The 21,797-nt window shown below is 41.5% G+C and overlaps 2 protein-coding genes across 3 annotated transcripts; one reads left to right on the top strand and one right to left on the bottom strand.

Moving 5' to 3' along the window:
- Positions 1–28: 28 nt before the first annotated feature.
- On the bottom strand, positions 29–10,978 carry LOC135903889 (juvenile hormone acid O-methyltransferase-like). The gene is made up of 3 exons (XM_065434336.2): positions 10,132–10,978; positions 4,533–4,707; positions 29–867 (listed from the first exon to the last, which is right to left on the bottom strand). The coding sequence occupies exons 1-3, from the start codon at positions 10,714–10,716 to the stop codon at positions 689–691; spliced, it is 939 nt and encodes a 312-aa protein (XP_065290408.1). The 5' UTR covers positions 10,717–10,978; the 3' UTR covers positions 29–688.
- A 238-nt stretch (positions 10,979–11,216) lies between these two features.
- LOC135903888 (E3 ubiquitin ligase Rnf121) lies at positions 11,217–21,576 on the top strand. 2 transcript variants are annotated; one of them, XM_065434333.1, is made up of 8 exons: positions 11,217–11,332; positions 11,817–11,857; positions 12,286–12,427; positions 13,138–13,331; positions 14,496–14,685; positions 15,738–15,871; positions 18,880–18,981; positions 21,306–21,576. In XM_065434333.1, exons 1-8 carry the CDS (start codon positions 11,285–11,287, stop codon positions 21,424–21,426), a joined length of 972 nt encoding a protein of 323 aa, XP_065290405.1. In that variant the 5' UTR covers positions 11,217–11,284; the 3' UTR covers positions 21,427–21,576. The 2 variants fall into 2 exon arrangements, with proteins under 2 accessions (XP_065290405.1, XP_065290407.1); XM_065434335.2 differs by lacking the exon at positions 11,217–11,332 and adding an exon at positions 11,629–11,652.
- Positions 21,577–21,797: the final 221 nt, after the last annotated feature.

Raw genomic sequence — 21,797 nt, 5'->3', positions numbered from 1 at the left:
ATCCACCGTTAGCAATGGCACTGCGCTGTTGCGCTCTTTGGAACATTTTTATTAAACACCAAAAGCATACATACCCTAGATGTCGAAGTTTAAAGGTTTTATTGAAAAGCCTGTCTTTATTTCTAATGCAACATTACATTTCTCATTTCTACAACAGAAAACTTACTGTCACCAACTATGGTGCCTTTGCTGTATGCGCTCAGAGATTACTACATTGTTTGAATGTAAAATCAAATGTAGAAGTAGTCACATATACGATCTGTACAGAAACTTGCAAAGCTGAGAGTGGCAAATGCTACAAAAGTAAATATAATGGTACCTTCAACTGGTTCCTACCACGCTTCAAGTTGGTTTGCAGTGATGCAGATCCTTCTCGAGATTAAAGCCAAAGAAAGCCTGCCCCAGCCAAACGTTCAGCTGCTCCCAGAGCAATCTGAGCAACCATGTGATCTCGTGTCTCAGTTGCACTTCCGGAGTGCGTCCAAGTGCTCTGAGCTGGAGCATAGTGCTCTGAATGAACCAGGTGAATGTGTTCCGAGCGCTCAAAGGTGACCAGTAAAATGTACCATAAGACAGCCAGTGTTGCTAGAGCATTGAGAGTGGCAGTGTTTTGACATTTTGAGTATTCCTCTTCAGCACTTAGAAAGACAGAAGTAATGTCACCTGAACAAAGGTTTATGGCTGCCCCTTAAAGTAGCTCTGGCCTTCTAGCTAGGACGAGCACATACTTTACAATCCAAGTGTAAGTGCCATCTTTATTCTTCTTCATCTTCTTCAGTGCAGCCTTTGCAAGTTCACGAACAAATGTTGGCCGTTTTGTGTCTGGTACAAGTTGAATGGGCTTTGCAAACATTGTCTCGAGGAACTCTGTGGAGAAAAGAAAAGAAAAAGCATGAACTGCAGGATGGGCGCCCAGAGGGCGAGAAGCATCTTAAGTGGTATTTCCTGAGTACAACTGTTCTCGCAGTGTTGGAAACTTCTATCTTAGTATGCTGTAGTGAAGTGGGACTTGGGTACCACAAGCTCAAGTGACATTGACTTAGTGCACACAGCACTAACATGAGTGCATTGCAAACTGCTGCATCACGACCCACTAAAAACGAAATTTACAATGCCATCCACCCCTTCCTATGGTCCTATCCTGATGTTAAGATGAACAGCATTGCAAATTATTGGTGGTGATATCTGGCTTATAAATACATAGTAGCCAGTGTGCATCAACTGAGCTGGGAACTGACACCACATATGTATAAAAAAGGCATCAGTTAAAAATGGATGTTGGTAATGGCAAATGTAAGCTTCTTTTATTTTGGGGATGGGCACACTATTTATTGACCTGATATGATGGGAGAGGCTGGTGTCTTTAGGTGGCACCGGCTACTCCAGTCACTCATTTGCTGCACTACATCACGACTTTTAGTTGTGTCCAGCAGAAACCCCACCAATAGTACTAGGATAGTAATCCACAGCTTGAATAACACAGGCTTTACCTGCATGTTGCTAGTCTTTCAGGCACCGAAAAGAGCTGCTCTCTGGACACTAGTGTCTGGTATTGGCAGGTACCTCTTTGCCTGCTGAGCCAGCAATGGACATTGTGCTTACCCCACCACTCACACGGATCTCCTTGGCCCAAAATTCCTTCATGCACATAACTTTCAACCTGTGCTTGTGGCAGTAAAGATTGCAGTCATAAGCAAGTGAAAATTACTGCTGCTTCATGAGCTTATCAGTTTCCACAGTGCTGACATGGAAGGAGCCTCTTCAGAAGCTTTCATTGTTAAGGACATATCTGGGTTCCTTGGTGTTGAAATTTTCCTTGCTTCTAAAGCCAGATTATTAATCCACTTTACCACTGAAGTATCTTGGTGGTACACAACTGCTTTAGAATAAGGGTGTAAAAACATTGCTAAGCTTGCTACTTGGTCAAATTAGTAGTTTGGAAATGATGTTTTGTGGCACATGGCCAGATTAGTAGCAGACACAGAGGTTTCCACCTGGTGGCTGGTGGTGTCCAGATGCATGAAGAGGCAGCACAGTTTGGGTACTTGAGCTGATAGTGTCTGCTAGTCATAAGCACTAGCACGGGCCCTGTGACAGTGCCCCCTGTAAGGATTGGGGTCAGGCATGAAATAGATGGTAGCTGGCCCATGCCATCGTCCAACTCATCCACGCTGAGGACGTTGAAAGGAGGGACTTGTTCTCATCGAAAACGAGGAATATGAAATTTATTTACAGTATCTACATGAGAATGTTACAGTTCATCAGTCTAGCATGACTGAAAGAGAATGCACACCCACCAGCCGCTCAATGGCTGCCTATAAACACTGTCCTCCCTAGATCCCTAGGTGAGGGAAAACTGCAACCTTCGACCAATGGGAGCGTACAAAGTCATCGTAGCCGAGCCGCCTTTGAAGGGGAGGGTTTACACACTTCTGCACAGGTTTCGCTGAACACACCGAAGTGAGAGGGTTTCTTGCAGACAGAGGTCTTGGCCCGAGCAGGCGCCTCTTTTATCCCAAAGCTGACCCGCAGTCAGTGGCCGCCGCATCTGTCCATTGACTGTGACCTCTTCTGGTGCCCGTGAGACCGCATCGCAACACATCTCCTTCCGGGAGTACCCCCACTCCAATCAAACCGTGAAGACGACGGCGACTCCACTAACAATACTTGGTCCGCCAACCGCGTCTAGACATAGTGGCGCCGATGGGCTGTTGACAAGGCGCATTGTCATCCTTACAAAGCGAGTCGCCGCAGCGGGTTGGGAGAGTTCGGAGGTTGCTTCTCCTTCAGATCGCCACCCCCGCAGTTGCAGCGGGCTGGGAGAATTTTGTAGGTTGGTACCTCTGCAGGCCAATCGCAACGCCCTTTCTTTCTTTTGATATGCTTCACTGCACAAGTATAGCTTACCTCAATACAGCGCATACTTCGCTGCATAACACAGCTGTACTGTGGTGAAGCTGACTTAAAAGCTGAGGACAGCAATTTTTGTGGGTTTATTTTGAACAGTAAAAGTGTCTTTCGGGTCGAATCGAAGTTTCGAATATTTGCACAGCATTAGTCTAAATGCATGGCAGCCTGTCTACGTCAGGGGAAATTCTTGTTGCCCAGTGCCAACTGTAGTGCCCCAAGTTCTTGTTCTGCACTTCAATAATCAGGTTTCATTGCTGAAAATCGTTGCATCAGTGCCATGTTCAAAAACTAAGTTGTACTGCAAGATGTGCTTCTGTTTCGAGGTTATGTCACAAATGTGAATGAGGCGGAAGGTCAAGTATAATTTGAGAAAAAAAAGGGATTTTAAAGGAAACACTGAGCAAATTGACATTAGTTTTACCCGTGAAAAATGATCAATATGATCAGTTTGGCAGATTTTTGTCTAAATTTGGGGCTGTCAAAGCATTCTTTCCGACCGAAGTTGCCAAGAAACACCACTTCATATTGCAGACAACCCTCTGTAGGTTCAGCAGGCCAAGTTGTGCAGTGTTACACAGCAATATAACCTTATATACTAACTTTCTTGTAGGACCATGTTTAACGTACTTGAGCAGACTTTGAAAGCATGCCACGTGACAAAGTTCTGTTTATACCTGGGAATGAGTATATTATTATATGAGTATATTAATTGTGGCGACATGCGGACAATTATGACAGCACATTTGCATGTGATTGTTAGCTGTTAATAAAATTGCAAGGTATTTAAAAAGGGCAAGCTGCATAATACTGCTAAAAGATGGCAAGCCTTACATAGAAATTTCTAGAAAATATGATCTAACTAGCAAAAGACTACTATCCAGGCAGGTTTTGCGTGCTTTAAGGCTCTCCTGATATGATTCTGACAAATCAAACTTTAGGCACAGTTTTTGCACAGTTGCTGTCACTCATCCATTAGCAATTTCAGAATAAGTTAGGGTAGAGTCGTTCTTTGCATATATTAATTCTTGAAGCATTGAAGAGTGATAAAGCTGTTCATATTAAAATGTCATAAATATTTTCATAATTCACCTTTTTCAAAAGTAATTTGTGAGACAGTATACATAATTATGTGTAAACAAATTTTCTTGTGCTTACTGTGCAGTAAAAAATTTACGAAAAGCTTTGTAGCACAAAATAGGGCTTTGTGAACATTTTGAAGTAAGCATTACAAGCAATTGTAATAATTTATTGGGGGATGACGTTTAGATAGCGCCAATTGTTGTAAATTGAAAACTACAACATATGAGAACTGAATTCGGTTCTTAATATCAGCCTAATAGATTGCATTCGTGCAGTAAATTTCAACAAATTAGTGTCATAAATAATGAAAATAGCATCAATTACCACATCCCCCTTTAATTTTACTTGCACCATTTATATGAGAACTTATTAGTTTTGTTTCTAATAAATTAAGCTGCAGCTGTGATGAAAACGTGGACACAATGCACATTTGTAGTGGCCAGAGCTTGTCTCAATAATTTTTACTGGCAGCTTCTATTTTATTTGGAAAACAGGCTCTGAAGTTGGTTTTGTTACTCTGATGGATCATGCTAGACACTTACCTTTATATTCTGCAGTTGATGCAAAGTTGTATTTGAATTCCAGCTGCTTAGTCTTCAAAACTTCATAGCCAACTTGTTCGAGGAGTGCTGAATATATGCGGTCTGCTTGCGGATGATGGAACCACAGACGATTGAAGTTTTTATCTGCCATGTCTGCAACCAGCTCTGGGATTGTCTGTGAAAGCAATTTAAATGCTTTAGCTTACATCAGCACGCTTGAGTGGTTGCTAAGTGAAATGCAATGTCACATGTCTCTCGTATGGCACAGAAGTCTACTTTGATCATACATAGACAGAGAATTGGATAAACCAATCGTGGTCAAACGAGGAATGTTGCTCGAACTAATGTTTTGGCAATGCCTGTTGGATGAAGTCTTCTTGCCGAAACAACTTCAGAGACATCCCTTGTTTGACAACTTTTGGTCAATAATATAGTGTACACAGTATTGTTAGTAGGCTTGTGTTACTTTTCATATTAAATGTTTGCCTTTTCAGTAACCATCTTTTGCTTCTGCTATGTAAGTATCCAAATAAGCTAGCCTCCACAGTGTTGAGCGTAATGAAGAACGCAGATGCCGACCAAGATGAAGAAATTATTAAAAACTTGAAGTTTCGGCTTGCACATGGGAGCCTTGTTCTCAATCTGTTTTGTGTTCGTGAGTCTTTTCTATCATGCAAGTTTTTGTCAGGCTCTCAACTTCATCAGTGTTCATCAGTGTTGAGCAGCATACATTATCTTGAAAGTGGTGCTGGTCATGGCAGCTTCCTTTGTGTGTAAAACAAGTGGACCTTGGTAAGCGAAAGATAAATTTCCAAGTGAATGGGGCTGTGCATGCTGTTAAGTTGATTTTCTGACATTTCTGTAATATGCTTCAGTTGATCGAGACAGATTTCTTCTGCACTTTTACTTGAATGTAACTACACAATGAAAACTTCATCAACTCTGATAAGCATTTTATGGGTGTCATTGTATTGTTTGTAGCATTGGAACTAAATAAATGGGCAAATTCACACGAACAGTGCCATTGCAGCATATATTTGTAGCATCTGTGTGATATACATGGACTATGGTGGTTCAAGACACAACTGTACACGAAGATTACATAGGCAGAGCCGCTGTTTAATATGTGTCATCGCTTCAGTAATGTGGTATGTGTTCGTATGTATGTGCACATGGCCATGCCCCATTTTGAAGCAGTACATACTTCCGCTTTGTCAGCTGCTGTGCAATAGCACTATGTCTACAATATGTGAATGGGCTCATTAAATTGCTGCCATAGCATCATGCCCCTTTCAGCTACCCAACATTTGGCAAGGGGTAGTTGCATAAGCTGCTGCTGCTTCCTCAGAGTGTTGAAGCTCACTAAAAAACTTGCTCATAATAAATTAAAAATACTGTTGCCCTGGCAATTGTAGCCTTCACCTGAGCGAAACTGAATGGAGCAGAAATTCACTACTTGCTTAACTTTGTTTAAAGCATATTATGCATGGCCTAGTACGTTGGACTCTGTTCATATTCTTATCATATTGCTAATTCATATTACAGTGAAGCTGTATATGGTTAGACAATTCATCCATCCGTCACCTGTATGCCGAAAACTCCGGCGCCACTCCAGGCACATGCATGGAAAAAAAAAGGAGAGAGAGAAAGAGAGGCGCATGATTGGCTACGCCAGTAGTGATGTTGCTCTCCGTCGCAGCCGAGTGCGCATGCAGCAGTCTCTCTCTGGCTCCATCGGGATTAACCCAGTAATAAACACTGGGGTTCCACATTTCAGCTTTGCTAAGTAACCATCTGTACAGAGTGCTTGGGCAGTGATATTGTTGATGCTTTCTGCTATACACCTACCCTACAAAAAAACTTCGCCACTGAAGTTGAGTTGCATTAACTGGTGATTGTTCATAATTGGAGAGGTTGTCCAGTGCATGTTTTCTGCTAAATGAGCTGGAATAAGTTGAAAATAATGTTAGCTTGTAATCTGTGGCTAAATGAAAACTACTGCTTATTAGAGTAAAAAAGAAAATGTGAGAAATACCTCAAATTTGTACATTGCAGCGATTGTTTTGCAACTCCTAGGCAGTTCAGGATGTTGTACTGCCCATTGTTGGCATTTAAGGTGATGGCTATTTGGGACATAATATGGCAGAGATTAGCAGCAGTATCTTGCTTCTGAATGCTCTAGAAATATTACCCCAGTACTAATACTGTGAAAGCTAGGTCAACAGATCAACAGGACTTCAGCTCAACAAGGACTGAAACACTTCTGGCTGTCAAGCTATGCAATTGTAGCTTGTTTATAATGAACCTCTGTTTTATTTTATTGCTTGTGTTGAACCATGAAAATGTTATGTCATTGGAAGATCCCACATATAGTAATGCACAGGATTACTGAGATATTATTTCAAGCCCTATATGTTTGTGCATTCAGTAGATCTAAAACATTATATATAATTGCGTTTCATTTTTAAAAAGATTTAGTGGAAGGGAGGAACCTGGGTGCTGTTTATTCGGTAAATCATTTTTGAGTAATCTCGATTTTTCTTGAAGCCATCCACAGTTTCTTTTCTCTCTGTCTTTTTTTTTCTTTTGAGTAACTATTTGCCATAATCAACAATACAAGTTGTAGGGCAGAGGCCTCTCCCAGTAAACCAAGGTCATGAAGTATATGTGGCAAAATGTACTTTCCAGAAGTATGTTATGTGAAGTCACTCATTAAAGGAATTTCTTGACTCACAGTTTGTTTGTTTGCTTAAATTTAACACATGCGTAATGTTTACTCATCTACTGTCAGAAGCTAAGAGACCATGGCATAAGCAAAAAATCTAAATTTCTCCTAGGCACAGCCATGTAACAGAATTATCTCAACACAATATATTGCTTTAACAGGCACAAATTTAGCTGTACCAGTTGATCTCGGTTGGCATAGCTATAAGCTGGGTTATTCCATGCCAACTGTCCTAACCGTGGTGCTTGAGAAAAATAATTTCTCAAGAAATTACGAAAAAATTACTCGTATATAAGCATTACTTCCACAGTATATACCCAAAATATTTTGAATGGAAAAAAAATTTTGGCCACATGAGTGCCATTTGAATTTCACGAAATGATGGAAAACCAGGTGTAAAAAACAAGTTAGCCAAAAATCGGCCGTTTTGCATAATATTTCAACATGTGAGGTTTTGTGTTGTCTGAACATTGTTCTTTCATTATAACATGCTTTCACAAAATAACTTCATGCTTTTGTGAAATTTTTTACAAGAACCGGTGAGGGAAAAAAAACCTAGAATTACTTTTATAGAACTGTCCCTAGAACTTACCATCTTCAAAAATGTTATTTTCGCCTATGTGCTGCTCACAGGCTCCAAAATAAAAGCCTGAATTTGGCAAAAATGCTATTTTGTGGTGTATGGTAGCGTGATTAGAAGACGGGACAAAAGAAGACACATAGGAACACACAGCGCTATGTGTGTCCCTGTGTGTTTTCTTTTGTCCCGTCTTCTAATCACACTACTGCACACCCCTTGAAGATGCATTACGAACAAGCCTACATTGCAACCTTCGTAAGCTATTTTGGCTTATGTTTAGACATTAGTTACACACTATGGTGGTTCATGAAAAAATAAGCAGAAAAGCGGGTATCATTGAGAAGAACAACAACTTTAGCCACGGAAATTTTAATCGAAGTAATTTGCGTTCTTATTGAGAAAAATAATTTGAATTTTAGTCCCATCATTACATTACTTTGGTTCGTGCTTCCACTTCACCTGATAGCATGTTGGAGGGAAATACAGACCAGGTTAGTGCACATGGTGGTCTGTGTGGTGAGGAATGAAAGCCAAGATTACCAGGAGTTCGTGAGAATCTGAATCTTGAAGGTACACTTACTTAAGGTAGGTCGACATTGTGCACTTCCACGCTACTGGAAGTATACGTATGTAATGAAAGAACAATGTTCAGACAACGCACAAGCCAAAATGTTGAAATAATACGCAAAACGGACGATTTTTGGCGAACTTGTTTTTTGCACCTGCTTTTCCGTCATTTCATAAAATTCAAATGAGGCTCACGTGGCCAACATTTTTTTTTTCCATTCAAAATATTTTGGAAAAATGCTGTGCAAGTAATACTCATATACGAGTAACTTTTTCGTACTTTTTTGAGAGAAACGATTTTTCTCGAGTGCCACGGTTGGGACGGTTGGCGTGGAATGGCCCAGCTGCACAGAAAAAAAATTTTCCTCCATATCTGTGGACTTTTGCTCATGACCAACTGAATTTGCAGTTGATCAATGCACTAGAGCCAGCAAACATTTACACAAAATTTATATGGCATAATGTTCTTTGGATGATGGGGCAGTCATAATAAACATACTAAATTGTTTCCCTTTTTGGGGTATGCAGATTGTGATGCAGTCATGCAAATGAGAGTTAAGCGTATGCTTTATAGGTTCCACACTACAACAGATACTGTCTCCCAAATGAAGCCATTTTCAGAGGTGAAATATGAATGCTTTTACTCACTGAACACATGGTTTGGGTGGCCCCTCCAATAGAATATATGCCAAGTTGGTAGAACACTACCGTTACATTTGTTGCATATTAAGAATGTTTTTCATAGGAACTGTTGGTGATATGTCATTAAGAAAGCAGCTATGGCTGGTTTGCTTTCATTCTGTTGAGTGCTTGTCAGTAGTATTGTGCTGTCAAACTACTGACAAACAGGCGTTCTCCGAACACCTGTGGCCGACTAAAGCACAGTGCTGACTGCAATTCTTGTCTGCCGATTCTTGCATTTTGTCTGTAATCCTACGATTTAGTGAATCTGTTTTCTGGAAGGCTATCATCTAGGAATAAGTGACTTAACTTGATATTTCTAGAAGCCACTTGTTATGCAGAGAGAAAGAAGAGAATATGTAGAACCACACAACACAGCTGTGGCTGCCCTGCAAAGAGTACATTCCCTCCGGGTTTCCGTAGAATTGACACTGTCCAGCAATTTCTATGTGCCAGTGGATGTAGGCAATCTAGCTGCAACTGCTTAGGCATTGTAGCCATGCAATGAGTTCTTCCTTTGATCATTCCGCCATGCGTAATAACCAGCCATAGCCTCTTGGCACACAAATTGCCCTTTTCAATGCTTTCAAATAGATGCTCAGGTGAACTCGCAAAGTCCAGCACAGCCCAAGGAGTTCAAGTGCTCTGAATACCTTTCTCATTAGCAGAATTTAGTGAAGGCTGCCGTTCGTAAGTGGAGGCTGCCAATCGTGTAGCCTTTGTCAGCCTACCATGGGGAAATATATAGAGTATTTTACTCTATGAGCCCAGCAGTCTGTGACACTACACTGCATGCCAATGAATGCAGCACACATTGCGTGCATGTTTGCAACAGACCCATTAAAGTTGCGTTATAATGGATGTGATTTCACTCTGCTGCCGTACTACGTAGCACCATGAATACCACTGCGCTTCAAGCAGTGTGACCAGCATACATATGCAAACATGTATATATTGAGTTATTGGCATATCAAATTGTTGCAATTCCCTTCGGATATTCCAAACACTTAAACGAGCTCGACTGTAGGTATATGCGAGTGACTTGCCTCAAAGTACTTGCTCCATGTGGAGGATTGTATCACTTTGACAGCTGCTGAGTGAAGATCTGACGGCTTTGCTGCGGGCACTGCGATGAAGCATCTACCCCCTGGCCTCAGACACCACATTAAGTTCCTAAGCGCTTTGGGCTGATCCTTCACGAAGAGCAGCGCGTGCGACGAGAATAGCCAGTCAAAACGGCCGCCCCATTTAAGTTCGAAAGTGTTCAAGTCTTCCACGTTGGCCGTGGCGAAATCCGTCTTCTCGTCGGCGTGCACCGAAAAAGCGTAGTCGATGGCTCCCTGATCCGTGTCTATGCCGAGAACACCGTGAACGAGGAGTGGAGAAAGGCGGTCCGACAGTTGCCTCGTGGTGTCGCCGCACCCGCAGCCGATTTCGAGTACGAGAGCGTGCTGCCAGTCACTGTCTTTGGTCAGGTTGGCGCACTCGGCGAGCAGTCGCTCCTGAAGCGCGCACATGTAGCCGCTCTCGACATTGCTTCCCTCCGTGTAGAGGCTATTGATGGAGCTGTTCTTGCTTACGCTCCGAGATTTCGGTTGCTGAGGTGTTTCGACTGTGAGTGTGGATGCCATGGCAGAATAACGAGAGGCCGATCACTTCCGGGGGTTGCCTGGGCAGTGGAAGAATGTGTTTGGAGTGAGTGGGAGGATGTCCGCTCGTCTATTCTGGGTTTGGGACCGTGGACCGCACCCGGGGCGCGCTATTTTGGGAAGTCACTGACGATCGTGTCAGGGTTTCGCAGCCGTTGGCCAAGTAAGCCGCTAAGTACCGACGAATGCGATTATTTGCTTCTGTGTCTTTGTGTTGCTCATGTGGCACATTTAGTCCCGAAACATGCGCAGAAAAACGCGTGATTCGAAACCGAAATTGAAGCTGCTCGGCTGTCTGCTCTGCACAGGGTGCACGTAGGAACACTTTAACCAGTTTAACAATTTACATAAGTCTAGCCAACTAATAGAGCATCATATTTGAATCAGTAATAATGGTGTTTAATTTGCGCACTAATTTGCCCTTCTTTAGCTGAAGACAACAGTGTGGCTTTTAGTGACTGCTCTGCAGCGACACCTTGCCCAGATAAAAAAGCGCAGTAGATGGCAAGCCTTCACCAGTTTCACTTCACGTTGTGGTGCCACACTCAAGATGGCACATCACCACGGCGAGATCAGCCTAGATATCATACTAAACAATGTAAGTAGTCCGCACGGTTCTCTTTAGTAATAGCTCTCAATATGATGGCCTTGCTTCTCAGCTTAGAGCAGTGCCTCTGTAAATAATTCGATAAATGACTGTGTAATTATCGTTCGAACTTCCTGGATCTTTACCGGTAATTGGTTGACAAGATTAAAGATCGTCTGTTACACATTCCGACGATTGCATGTTTATCTTTGCGAGCTCGGTAATAAAGCAATGAGCGAAGACGCTGTAAATGTAAATGCCGATAGGGCAAGCTTGGGGTCGAATTTTCTGACCTGGTCATCAGAAGAGAACCGTGCAAATTTATGTCACAGGTGCGTTTGCCTAGCCGTGAACGAAACATAAGTCCAGCTGTCAGCATTGTATTGTACTGCTTGGCATTACGTAAAAACTCGCGTGAGTTTATATTGTGCTGCATTAACATGAACTGTCAGCGCGTAGGGTACTTAAAACACGGCGTATATTTTTATTTTTGCAGAGTATAGACCTTTCGAAATTACCAGATGAAGACAGAGCCAGGTGAGTTGCAATCTTAGTCGCAGTGTGTGTGTGTACGCCCTTGTTCCATTGTCGTGCACTGTAAGTTATTGGTCATGAACCAACTATGCCGACAGTACATTCTTGTGAGCTTCTGTCGTGCTTATTTATTTTGTCTGTGCATCGACATTATTGAACAGATTTTATTACATAATTTAAACTGCCTGTTGATATCTCGTTACAGACGTCGCTGATCAGTGCACATTGTTTTATGGCATTTCTTTTGTAAGAACCATATGCTTTTCGTCTTTATATTCAGCGCGAGTCGAATTTTCATATGGAACTGCAGGTGTTGTGAGAACTGTTGCTAAGCTTCGTGTATGACGCTAGATATTGCTGTTTTATTGATTCAGTGTTTCTTGTGGACGGCCCCTACCATCTTTTTTTTCTTTCTTTCATGATCACAAAAGGATTGAACATGCCCGGTTGCACGAGAAGCACAGAGGTCACGAAAAGATGCATGCCTACATGATACTTATTCTCCTAGCATCCGTTGTCATAGCACAAATTCTCCTGGTACAATGGAAAAAGATACACTTCAAGTCATATCAGGTATGGTCGAGTGGTTTCCTATGCATTTTTTCCTTGAGGTAGTTGCAGTGCATCAACCTAGTCACTGACGAACAGGATGTTTTGTGCATGGTTTTGCCTGCTCTTTTACCTGAGGTCGTCCCATCAAAACTGAGCAAGTGGAGTGCAGGCTCAGTACTTTTGAACCTATAGGGTTTTAATTTTTTGAATGTGACATTCCTTTCTAAGAACTGTTGCTGCTGGGGGCAGTTCACGCAAGTCAGGGCTCATGATATGAGGACTCACAAAATCGAGGCCAGTATACTGTAAGGATTTCTTTTGTTTGATTCTACATTTTTCTTATCATCCATTGCTTATGAGCAACCAATTCGGTGGATAACGAAGGTGGGGTGCTACTTGGTCCTTTGACAAAGTGCAAAAAGCTGAAAAATTGGGATAGAAACATTACATTACACTGGTGGGGCACTGCTTGGTCCTTTGACAAAGTCCAAAAGGTAGAAAATTGGGATAAAATTATTACATTACACTGGCCCGTGTTTTCAAAGTCCACTAAATTAGAATCCATGCATCAAAGGTTGTGCTCTTTTCTTGTTGCTCAAAAAGAATTTGCTGGCGGCAAAAAAGCTATGGAATATTAGTTTGAGGACATCTAGTCGCAAGAATTATGTGTACAAGTCTGTGATTGCGGGAATGCTCCTTACATTCCTTTTATTTCCTTTCTTTTTTTACAGAGAGCAACTATGGTTGGGATGTGGCTGATACCAGTGTGCATCTCGGTGCACTCTCACTGGTGGCGCTTTGTGTTTATTTGGACCATTTTTACTGTATGCACATGTATAGTTATCAGCTGGGCCCTCCAGAAACCTATATCTGGGACCACGCCTCGATGGGTCTACAAATGGTTCTACGTGATATACTTGCAGAGGTATGGTGTTGTTTATTTTTAACTATGTAGGGATACTTTATTTTGTACATTTTGTTATCAGGCAGAATCACTCATGACTCTAAAGCAGTTGTTTTTCTCTTTGTGCTGTTAAGATAGTACCTTGTTAATATGATGACTTTGAGTGCTATAAATGAAGCCAGCCATACTAACAAATTGAAATAAAATTGCATGGGAAATCTGTCTGCCTGACGCGTTCTGCAACAAAGTTGAAGTTCATCAATATCTTTGCAAGTAGAATACATTCTCAACTTTCAAGGTTTACAGGGCAGGTTGAGGCCCCTTGTGAGATATGAGAAGTGTGGCGACAGGCTTCGTGCAGGTTGAACTTGAAACTGTTTCCTCATCTCTAGGTGATTGAATATGTGGACACTGGTTGTATTTGGTATGGTCCTTTTGCAATTTCTAAGTTTGGTAGTTGTTCTACAGTGGCTGCTTTTCAAAAAGCAATCTGGGTGCTGAAGTTCAGAATTGCTTTGCAGAATGTGAGAAGGTTGACATAGGCATGTCATGCCAGTGCAGTGCATCTGAAACCACAAATTGCATCATACAATTGGAAGACTGCGCTGCAGTTGCTCAGTGACTTTGGAATTCTTTTGCTGAGCACACATTCGCAGGTTTGGTTTCTGGCAGCGATGTTCACATTTTGATAGCACCAAAAGGCAGCCTATTTGCTTGCTTACATGTAGATGCACATTAAAGCACCCGAGCTGGTCAAAATTAAACTAGAGCCCCAGCATTTCTGTAGGATGTTAAACCTCGTGAATCAATTGCTCAATCCATAAGAGAACTAGGTATGTACACATGGCTTGTGAATCTGCACTTAATGGGGCTGAACATGAGCCAGGCAGGGTTTTGTGGCAACAACACTCGGTATACTACAGTGTGCTGCACTGTTTTTTGTACATATCATAGGCCATTTCTTGCGTGCTCACCACATGCAAGATTGTGTGAAGTCAACTCCCCTACAATTTTATGCAAAAATATGGTGACTTCTTTAAAGACAAAGACTTGGGACACCCTATGAACTGTTGTTGCCTGTGAATTAAGGTTTGAGGACTACCACTTTGATGTGTTGAGGGCTTTTTCGTTGCTTCTTTACTTTGTAATGCAAATGCTGTTGTGAATCCATGTGATCCTCTGCAGCTGTGCGCTCTGTGTGATTGGCTATATCGTGGTGATGCTGACACTGCTTGGAGTCAATGTGGTGTTTCGGGCCAAGCCACAGAGTTGGATGGATGTGGGCCTGCTGCTGCTGTTCTATGGCACATACTATGGTGTGTTGGGTCGGGATGTCTCGGAGGTCGTCACAGACCGAATGGCCTGCACTATTGGGGTATGTACGCACTAGTTTATATCGGAGTCGGTACAGTGAAGAGATGTGCAAATAAGACACCAAGTTTTTCATACAGAACCACTGCAGAAGCAGCTGAATATCCCTTATGTGTTGCTGGTGGATTGCTTGGTCTTTGGCTGTCTGTATCTTCCCTTGTGATTCAGCGACTGTGGTGTTCTTATGCTGAGCACAAGTTTCTGCATATAGTTCCGAGCCGTGATAACTGCATTTTTAAGTAAGGTAGACATTGAAACTCTTGTGTATCAAGATTTTTCAAACAAGATCCTAAAGAAAGAAAAGATATTGTATCGATCTAGGCTGGTAGGTTACTTCTTTGGAACTTTCTGTTTTTATGTTTTGTGGAGAAATGGCATAATAGCAGAAAAAATTGGTGCTAGGCTATTTTTAATTTCTCCCATAGGTTCTGTGGTGTTCTTGCTTACTTGAACCCATTTTTGCAAAAAATCTATACAGTAGTTGTCTCGTAGAGTTTGTGCTGTAATCGATGAGGATAGCTATAGGGGCTTGTTGGCACAGTATATCTTATTTTGTTGTAGCGCAAGCCGAACAAGGACAACAGATGTGTGTCAGATGTGCCTTCCTGTTGTTTGTGTTGCGGTAGACCATCAGCCTTGGCCTGTGGCTGTCTTTAAGTACTATGGTACCAAGGGTGTAGCTGGCTTAAAATATCAAGGTGGCATGGCACCTTTTGCTTTTACAGCATTTTATGGCAACCCAAGCCAACGTTATATACAGTATTTCTCATTGTTATTCTGAATTTTGTAGGGCAGTCTCGGACAATAGTGAGACTTGTATGTGTTTTTTTTTTTCTCTACAAACATAAAAGGACGTTTGCATTTATAGCAATGAATAAACCTTACTTCTAATACTTTAGCAACCACAGCACTGTAATCTTAGCCTTTAGAACATGCTGGCATCTATTGCATGAAGGTTTGAGAGATTATATCTTGCTCTTTCTGCCAAAATTTAAAAAATGTCAAGTGGCTACACGTTGATGATTGTTTTGTTTGCACTCCTTTTTTCTCTTGCAGTACTACACAACAACAGGAGTTCCCGTGAGGCAACTCGAGTCCAATGTTTGTGCTGTGTGTGGCAACAAAATACACGTTCTGGACAATTCGGATGCAATTGTTGAGGAATCGTATAAGCTGCCCTGTGGGCATATGTATCCTTTTGCAGCAGTGTTGGCATGCAGGGTCGAAGTATGCATCTGCATTTTTTTTAGTTAGAAGAAATGTTTTTCCTCCTTTTCCATTATTCCATTTCTTATTCTGTTTCTTATCGCATTTACTACTTGATCTTATTTTGATCTCTTGGACAAGCTTGCAGGCTTTCGTGGTTGCAACAATTATGTTAGCCTTTGCTTGGACATAGCACAGTCTGATATCAGTTGCGCAGTAGTCCATGGACTTTTCAGTCCGCTGTGTTTTGGTCTTGCATGTGAGAAAAGGGTAGTTATTGGGTGCAGTCCTTTCTTTATGAATACTATGTCTATACTGAGCGGAATGACTCATCTTATAACAAGTTACTCACATGGTTTTGCTTTCTGTTAGACACTTGCCGTGATGGAAGAGCGGCAGAATGGCACAATGCTATTGGCATTGTGCCAATAGCACCTAATTGCATTATCCTGCTCCAAAACGATATTTTAGGGGAAAATAAGTTGCATCGAGCTTGCATCAAACGAAGCAAAATAATGAAAGCCTTGTTCCATTGATGCTGCCGCATTGGTAAAACTAAAGCCATCATTAACTTTGTGGAAATCAGCAGAGTGTAGCCACCGATATACCCGATGTTGTCACTCCTTTATTTGTTGTTTTTGTCCTTATGTTGCACTTCTTTCCTGCAGATGCTCCAATATGTGGCTGCTGTGTGGTCTTGTTCCTTCCATTTATACTGCAATTTGTTAGTACTTGTGCCAGTGTGGCACTGAGCTCACTCAATGAGGATATTAAACTAAAAAGAAGCCTCTGATTAGGTCTGATTGTATATTGTTCAGCCTAGTTGTTGGTGGTGCCACATTAAAATACTATCTTGTAATAGGCATGCTGAACTGCTGACATACAATTTGGTCGTTAGTCTAACATTGCTTACAAAACTGCACAATTGAAAGAACAGGTTCAGTCTTTCTTTAACGAAGTCACGAATTTAACAAAGTCGTGAAATGTGTGTGTCACTAAATGACAATATTTCAGAAATATGTTACAGTAAGAAATACTAGTATGCATTTAATAGAAGCTGAGGTATTCACATTAAAGACTGCTGTTCATCTCTTCCGTGATTTTCCCACTCCTTTCACGGCTAACACTGCAGAGACTAAGATGGAGCAAGGCACTGCTCGCAATGCTCCGCCCACTACATATCCCCATGATCCACATTTTAATTTCCGTTTTGTATATTCACATGAATTGCACTACTACCGGTTTTGGATCATATGAGTTGCTATGCTCATAGGCTGTTCCTGAACTTCTGGTTGAGTTACTGTAAAGTTCATTTGCTTTCATTGGGAGCACTATAATTCCAGCTGGAATGTTCAAACATGTTCAAAGAAACTATGTAGACTTTTGGTGATCAAGGTCTCAAAAGGAATGCAGTAAAACCTTGTTTTACTGTGTCGTTGATACAGTATTGTCTAACCTTGTTAATATGTTCCTGTCAAGTTTTTCTGACTCTTGTGCTCTGGTCCTGCTAGTGTATATTCCCATTTGTTGTGCTTCTCTTCCTGGTTATTATGTCCAAAAGTTGCTACGGACCACCACTTGCACGACATTGTTCATTGGTGGCATCCACGTTGACTGCAGCATGTCGGTGCGGAAAACAGCCTTTTTGTGGGACTTGCTGTGGGACGCATAAGAATTGACATCGCCTTTGTTCAGATTCTTGCCGGTCAACAATCTTAAAACAGCTCTTGAAGTTGAAAGCCGAGAGGGGGCGGATGACGGCACAAAGGGTCATTCAACCCCGTGTTTGCAGATGCTGTCTTGTGAACTCTAATATCTTGTGCAGTTGCTTTGACATACAAGCCTGTATGGAAAGTGAAAAAAGAAAAGAAAAAAGGCTATGAGTGCTGGAAAAGAAGCTGTTATTGATTTGGCCCCAGGTTCAGATGGAAACTACAATTCATTTAATGTGATTCACAGCTACAACCAGGTTAAAGGATCAATCGAACCACTAGGCCACGATAACAAGCTTTACTGAGATTGTTTCCAAAGTTCGTTGGCTTCCTATTTAACTTGAAATCAAGCAGAATGCCGAAGTACCTTTTTGTCTCATCAGTTGGGCTGCTGCAAGCATTATCAGACATTACATTTTGTCGGACCGTATATTCTTTTTATATGGCCCCATAAAATATGTATCAGCGGGATCCTACTGAAGTTGTGGTAGCAAGCTGTGAGTTTTTATGATGAGGGTAGTGGGTGTGTGCAGCAGGGAGAGTAGTACGGAAGGCAGTGGACAATTTGCATTATTTATCTCTTGCTCAATCTTAACATGAACAGGTTTATATATAGCATGTTTGTGTGTTACTTCGTAAGAACTGCTGTAACTTAGCACATCATTGTGCTCTACAGAGTGTGTCCCGCATTGCCCAGTGGGTTGGTGTAAACTTATGTTGGAGAAACTTGTTGCGTACAGCCTGAGACGCACTGAAGTGCATCTCTTATGCTTTGGGTTGCTGGCCTGGATGAACTTTTCCTGACAAGTGCCATCATTGTGCCCATACTTCATCACACCAATGAGAACTCTGATTTAGCTCTCTCTGAAGTATTTTGTGTGGAAAATTAATTTCATTATTTATGTCCAAACCGGCATGTCTTGGCTTGTTCTTTGCCAGATCTGCATTGTAATACCATAAATAGATTCAGTTGCAGTTTATGCGCAGAGAATCCACATTCTTTTTATCACATATTTCTCATATAATTAAGCAACTAATCTTTCTTTTGTATGTGCTCAAGGAGTACACAATGTATGTTCACTTAGTTGGATATTGCAGGTATGTCACTTAGAAATCTGTGGTGCTTTCTTTTACAGTGATATTGACTTGCGTTTTCTCTGTATTGAAACATTGCAAATAAAGTATTAAAGCATACATTGGCAGCAGGGTTAACAATGCTAGTTATAATGCGATTAAACTTGCTGATTTGCCTTGACTTTGGATGCACTTCAATATGACAGATTTCATGAATTCTGCATCAGGGGGTGGTGCATTGTTGGAAAGAAGCAGACGTGCCCCTACTGCAAGGAGAAAGTGGACTTAAAGCGCATCTTTTGCAACCCGTATCCTTTTTACATTTTTTGTTGGACATCAGGTATGTGCAGTAAGCACGTACTTGATAACTGTTTCTTGGTGTGTTTGTGATTATCTCACTCATTCCCAGCTGTGGTGATGGTATTTCACAAAGGACAAAGAAGGCAGGTGCATCTGTGTGCATTTACTCAGCCTATCTGAGCCCCTCCGTAGTACTTTGTATGGATAGATAGCGATGCTCATTGTTCGTTTGTCACTTAATATTTTCTGCAACCAATGCTGCCTGAAGAAGTGTAGTATTTGGAAATGTAATATTGCACTCGCTGTTGTTGTCACTGCATCACACATTTTTTGCAATATTCCCACTTTCCTCTCTGCATGAGCTTTCTCCACCTTGAAGACCATGGATCTCTTAAGCTAACTGTATAGTTGGCAATTGTTAATTTAGACTCAATGGTGACTGCCTAGAAGTTTGAATAATTGGGATCCTAAAGTATAGGAATTCGCCAGAAGTTTACTGACTTTATCCCACAACCAACAAAAAAAGAAAATGTCCTGTATTCTGAGATTGTCACTCTTGGTATACCTTCAGTTTTGCGAGATCTTATGCAACTAGTGCCAGACACATCATCATCTATGAGCGATGACATTCTTGGCACAGTGCCAAATGCACTGTCTTTCCACAACGCCAGTAGGGCTGTCGATCATTGACGCATCTGGGTAGTCTTTGAAATATTGCAAAAGTGAAAGCATCTTCAAGAGTGATCGTCTGAGAATGCAGGCTTGTCAACATGTTGCTGCATTCTGGTACGCTTACCTGTGACCTGGACAATCTGTATCTATTATGCTGTTGCTACAGATAGACTAAAGTAAAGTCAACGCATACACTGAAACATAACAAAAGGTGACTGTGCTGGGATAGCCGAACATTTGCGGGTTTCTGCGCGACAGTCATTGTCTGGTTCTTCGTTCACTGAATTGTCAGCATGGACACCCTCGTCAGCATGGACATTGAGGGTTGAGTTGGCACCACTTGAAACTGCGTGTAGAAGTTGCACAGGACCATGCCAGTATGCAAATAAACAAACACTGTGTGCGCAAAATTTTTTGTAAGACGAAGCTCATTTGCAGCCTTTGCAACCTAATGGCTTGGTTTGTCTTGGATTTGAGCAGGTTTAGGGACTATTGGATCGACTACACTCTTAAATAAGTTACACCCTTTGGGACTTACCTTGTTCCACAACAATAATCGTCACTTGCCTTGCTTGCATTTCCTTTCTTAGAAACTCATTGCTCGCTATTTTCCTGTGGAGAATGCTGTGTCACACTGATAACGCGCAAGCTGTTCATTACTTGGAAGTACTGGGCTCGCAGCCTTATAGAAAGGAAATGCAGGCAAGACAGATGACTATTATTGTTGTGGGACAAGATACGACCCAAAGGGTGTAAACTTTTTTAAGAATGTAGGATTCACTATATTTGGTTTCGAGGACACAGTGGTGACATGGCTGATGACCATGCCAGTAATGTATCCAAATCAAAAGTACCACTATTTCTGCTAGACTTGGTAGCCAAATTAGTATACTGTCATGAAGGGGACTGAATTATTGAATGCCGCACTGTAACATGTCCATGTTTTTCTTTATACATAAAGTTTATTGGGCCAGTAGTGGTGCTGTGTAGCTGTCTAGATAATTGAGCATGTCCAAATTATCAGTCGCCAACCTTAACTAATTATGACTGCTTTACTAATGCAGCTGAATATAATTCTAACTCGTACCAGAGGCGTGATCAGAGATCGTTGTTCAAAATGGGTGTTCAGTTCAAGTTCAGTTTCGCCTAATGCGATTGGCCTAAGCCACATCGAGTGCGGCTGACGACTCTGCATGGCCTAGGCCAATCGCGTGAGGTGAAACTGAATGTAAATTGAACGTGCATTTTGAAAGGTCTCTGATCACGCTCCATATGAACCTCATACAGTTGCACCGCTTCAACAGATTCTTGCTGTATACTTGCCAATAAATTAGTTGCCCTCTGTATTTGGCTATTGCTGAATATATAAAAGAAAGGTTCAGTGTATTTCAGATATCAGTAAAATGGCAAGGATTTATTATTAAGATTAGCATTTGGAATATTGAATGCTCGTATAAGTTTAATATTTCATATGTGCATTTAGGTTGATTAGGACTAAATTTTGCTGGCATACCCATACCTTGCAGAGCTTCTACTCTTAAAATGTTTTGCTAGGCCTACATGTTAAATGCTTGTCATCTGATCAGTTAGTTTAAGATCACCTTTGTGCTTGGCGGTTCTGCGAGTTCCTTAACAGTCATGTTCTTACTCCACAATGCAGCTGGGAGAAGCCGCACATCCTGTATGGAAACTTCTTGGACTTTATTCGTTATCTTGTGGTGTGGCAGCCTGTGATCATCATGGGTGTGCAATTTTTGAATCAGATGCTGGGACTAGAGTGATCGTGCATTCACCTCACTAACACGCACACAGAACATTCATCTCACATTGCATTCTTTCCTCATTCTCTCTCTCTGCTCTTTTGTATAGAAGACAGCTGTATATTTGTTGAACTGACCAAACAGTACATTAAAGTATGAATTTTTTGTTTATTTTGACTCTGGCTGCTTTGTTTTGGAAATGCTTATGCGGACATTCGTGCTGGTGAGCATAAGAATATTTGTACAAAGCAATTAGTGTTAGTAATGTTTAGCATCCAACTATTCGGCTTTTTCTCTTAGCCAACATAGTCAGCTGGGATGTGGAAAAAAATTCATCTCATGCTGTTGCCATTGCCCCATTCCATCAGAGATTGGATGCCAGAAAGGGTTTA

Source organism: Dermacentor albipictus, chromosome 3, assembly GCF_038994185.2.
Source record: "Dermacentor albipictus isolate Rhodes 1998 colony chromosome 3, USDA_Dalb.pri_finalv2, whole genome shotgun sequence".
Classification (NCBI taxonomy): Eukaryota; Metazoa; Arthropoda; class Arachnida; order Ixodida; family Ixodidae; genus Dermacentor; species Dermacentor albipictus.
Note: the sequence above shows the minus strand (reverse complement) of the source record. Positions and strands in the feature narration are given on the sequence as shown.

What these genes read in the sequence shown, in the direction of transcription:
- LOC135903889 (XM_065434336.2), bottom strand. Translation starts at nt 10,716, where the DNA reads ATGGCATCCACACTCACAGTCGAAACACCTCAGCAACCGAAATCTCGG. An exon ending in CATGGAGCAAGTACTTTGAG is followed by an intron (nt 4,708 to 10,131) that starts GCAAGTCACTCG and finishes TTGCTTTCACAG; the next exon opens with ACAATCCCAGAGCTGGTTGC. An exon ending in ATCAACTGCAGAATATAAAG is followed by an intron (nt 868 to 4,532) that starts GTAAGTGTCTAG and finishes TTTTCTCCACAG; the next exon opens with AGTTCCTCGAGACAATGTTT.
- LOC135903888 (XM_065434333.1), top strand. Translation starts at nt 11,285, where the DNA reads ATGGCACATCACCACGGCGAGATCAGCCTAGATATCATACTAAACAAT. An exon ending in TACACTTCAAGTCATATCAG is followed by an intron (nt 12,428 to 13,137) that starts GTATGGTCGAGT and finishes CTTTTTTTACAG; the next exon opens with AGAGCAACTATGGTTGGGAT. An exon ending in AAGCTGCCCTGTGGGCATAT is followed by an intron (nt 15,872 to 18,879) that starts GTATCCTTTTGC and finishes TCAATATGACAG; the next exon opens with ATTTCATGAATTCTGCATCA.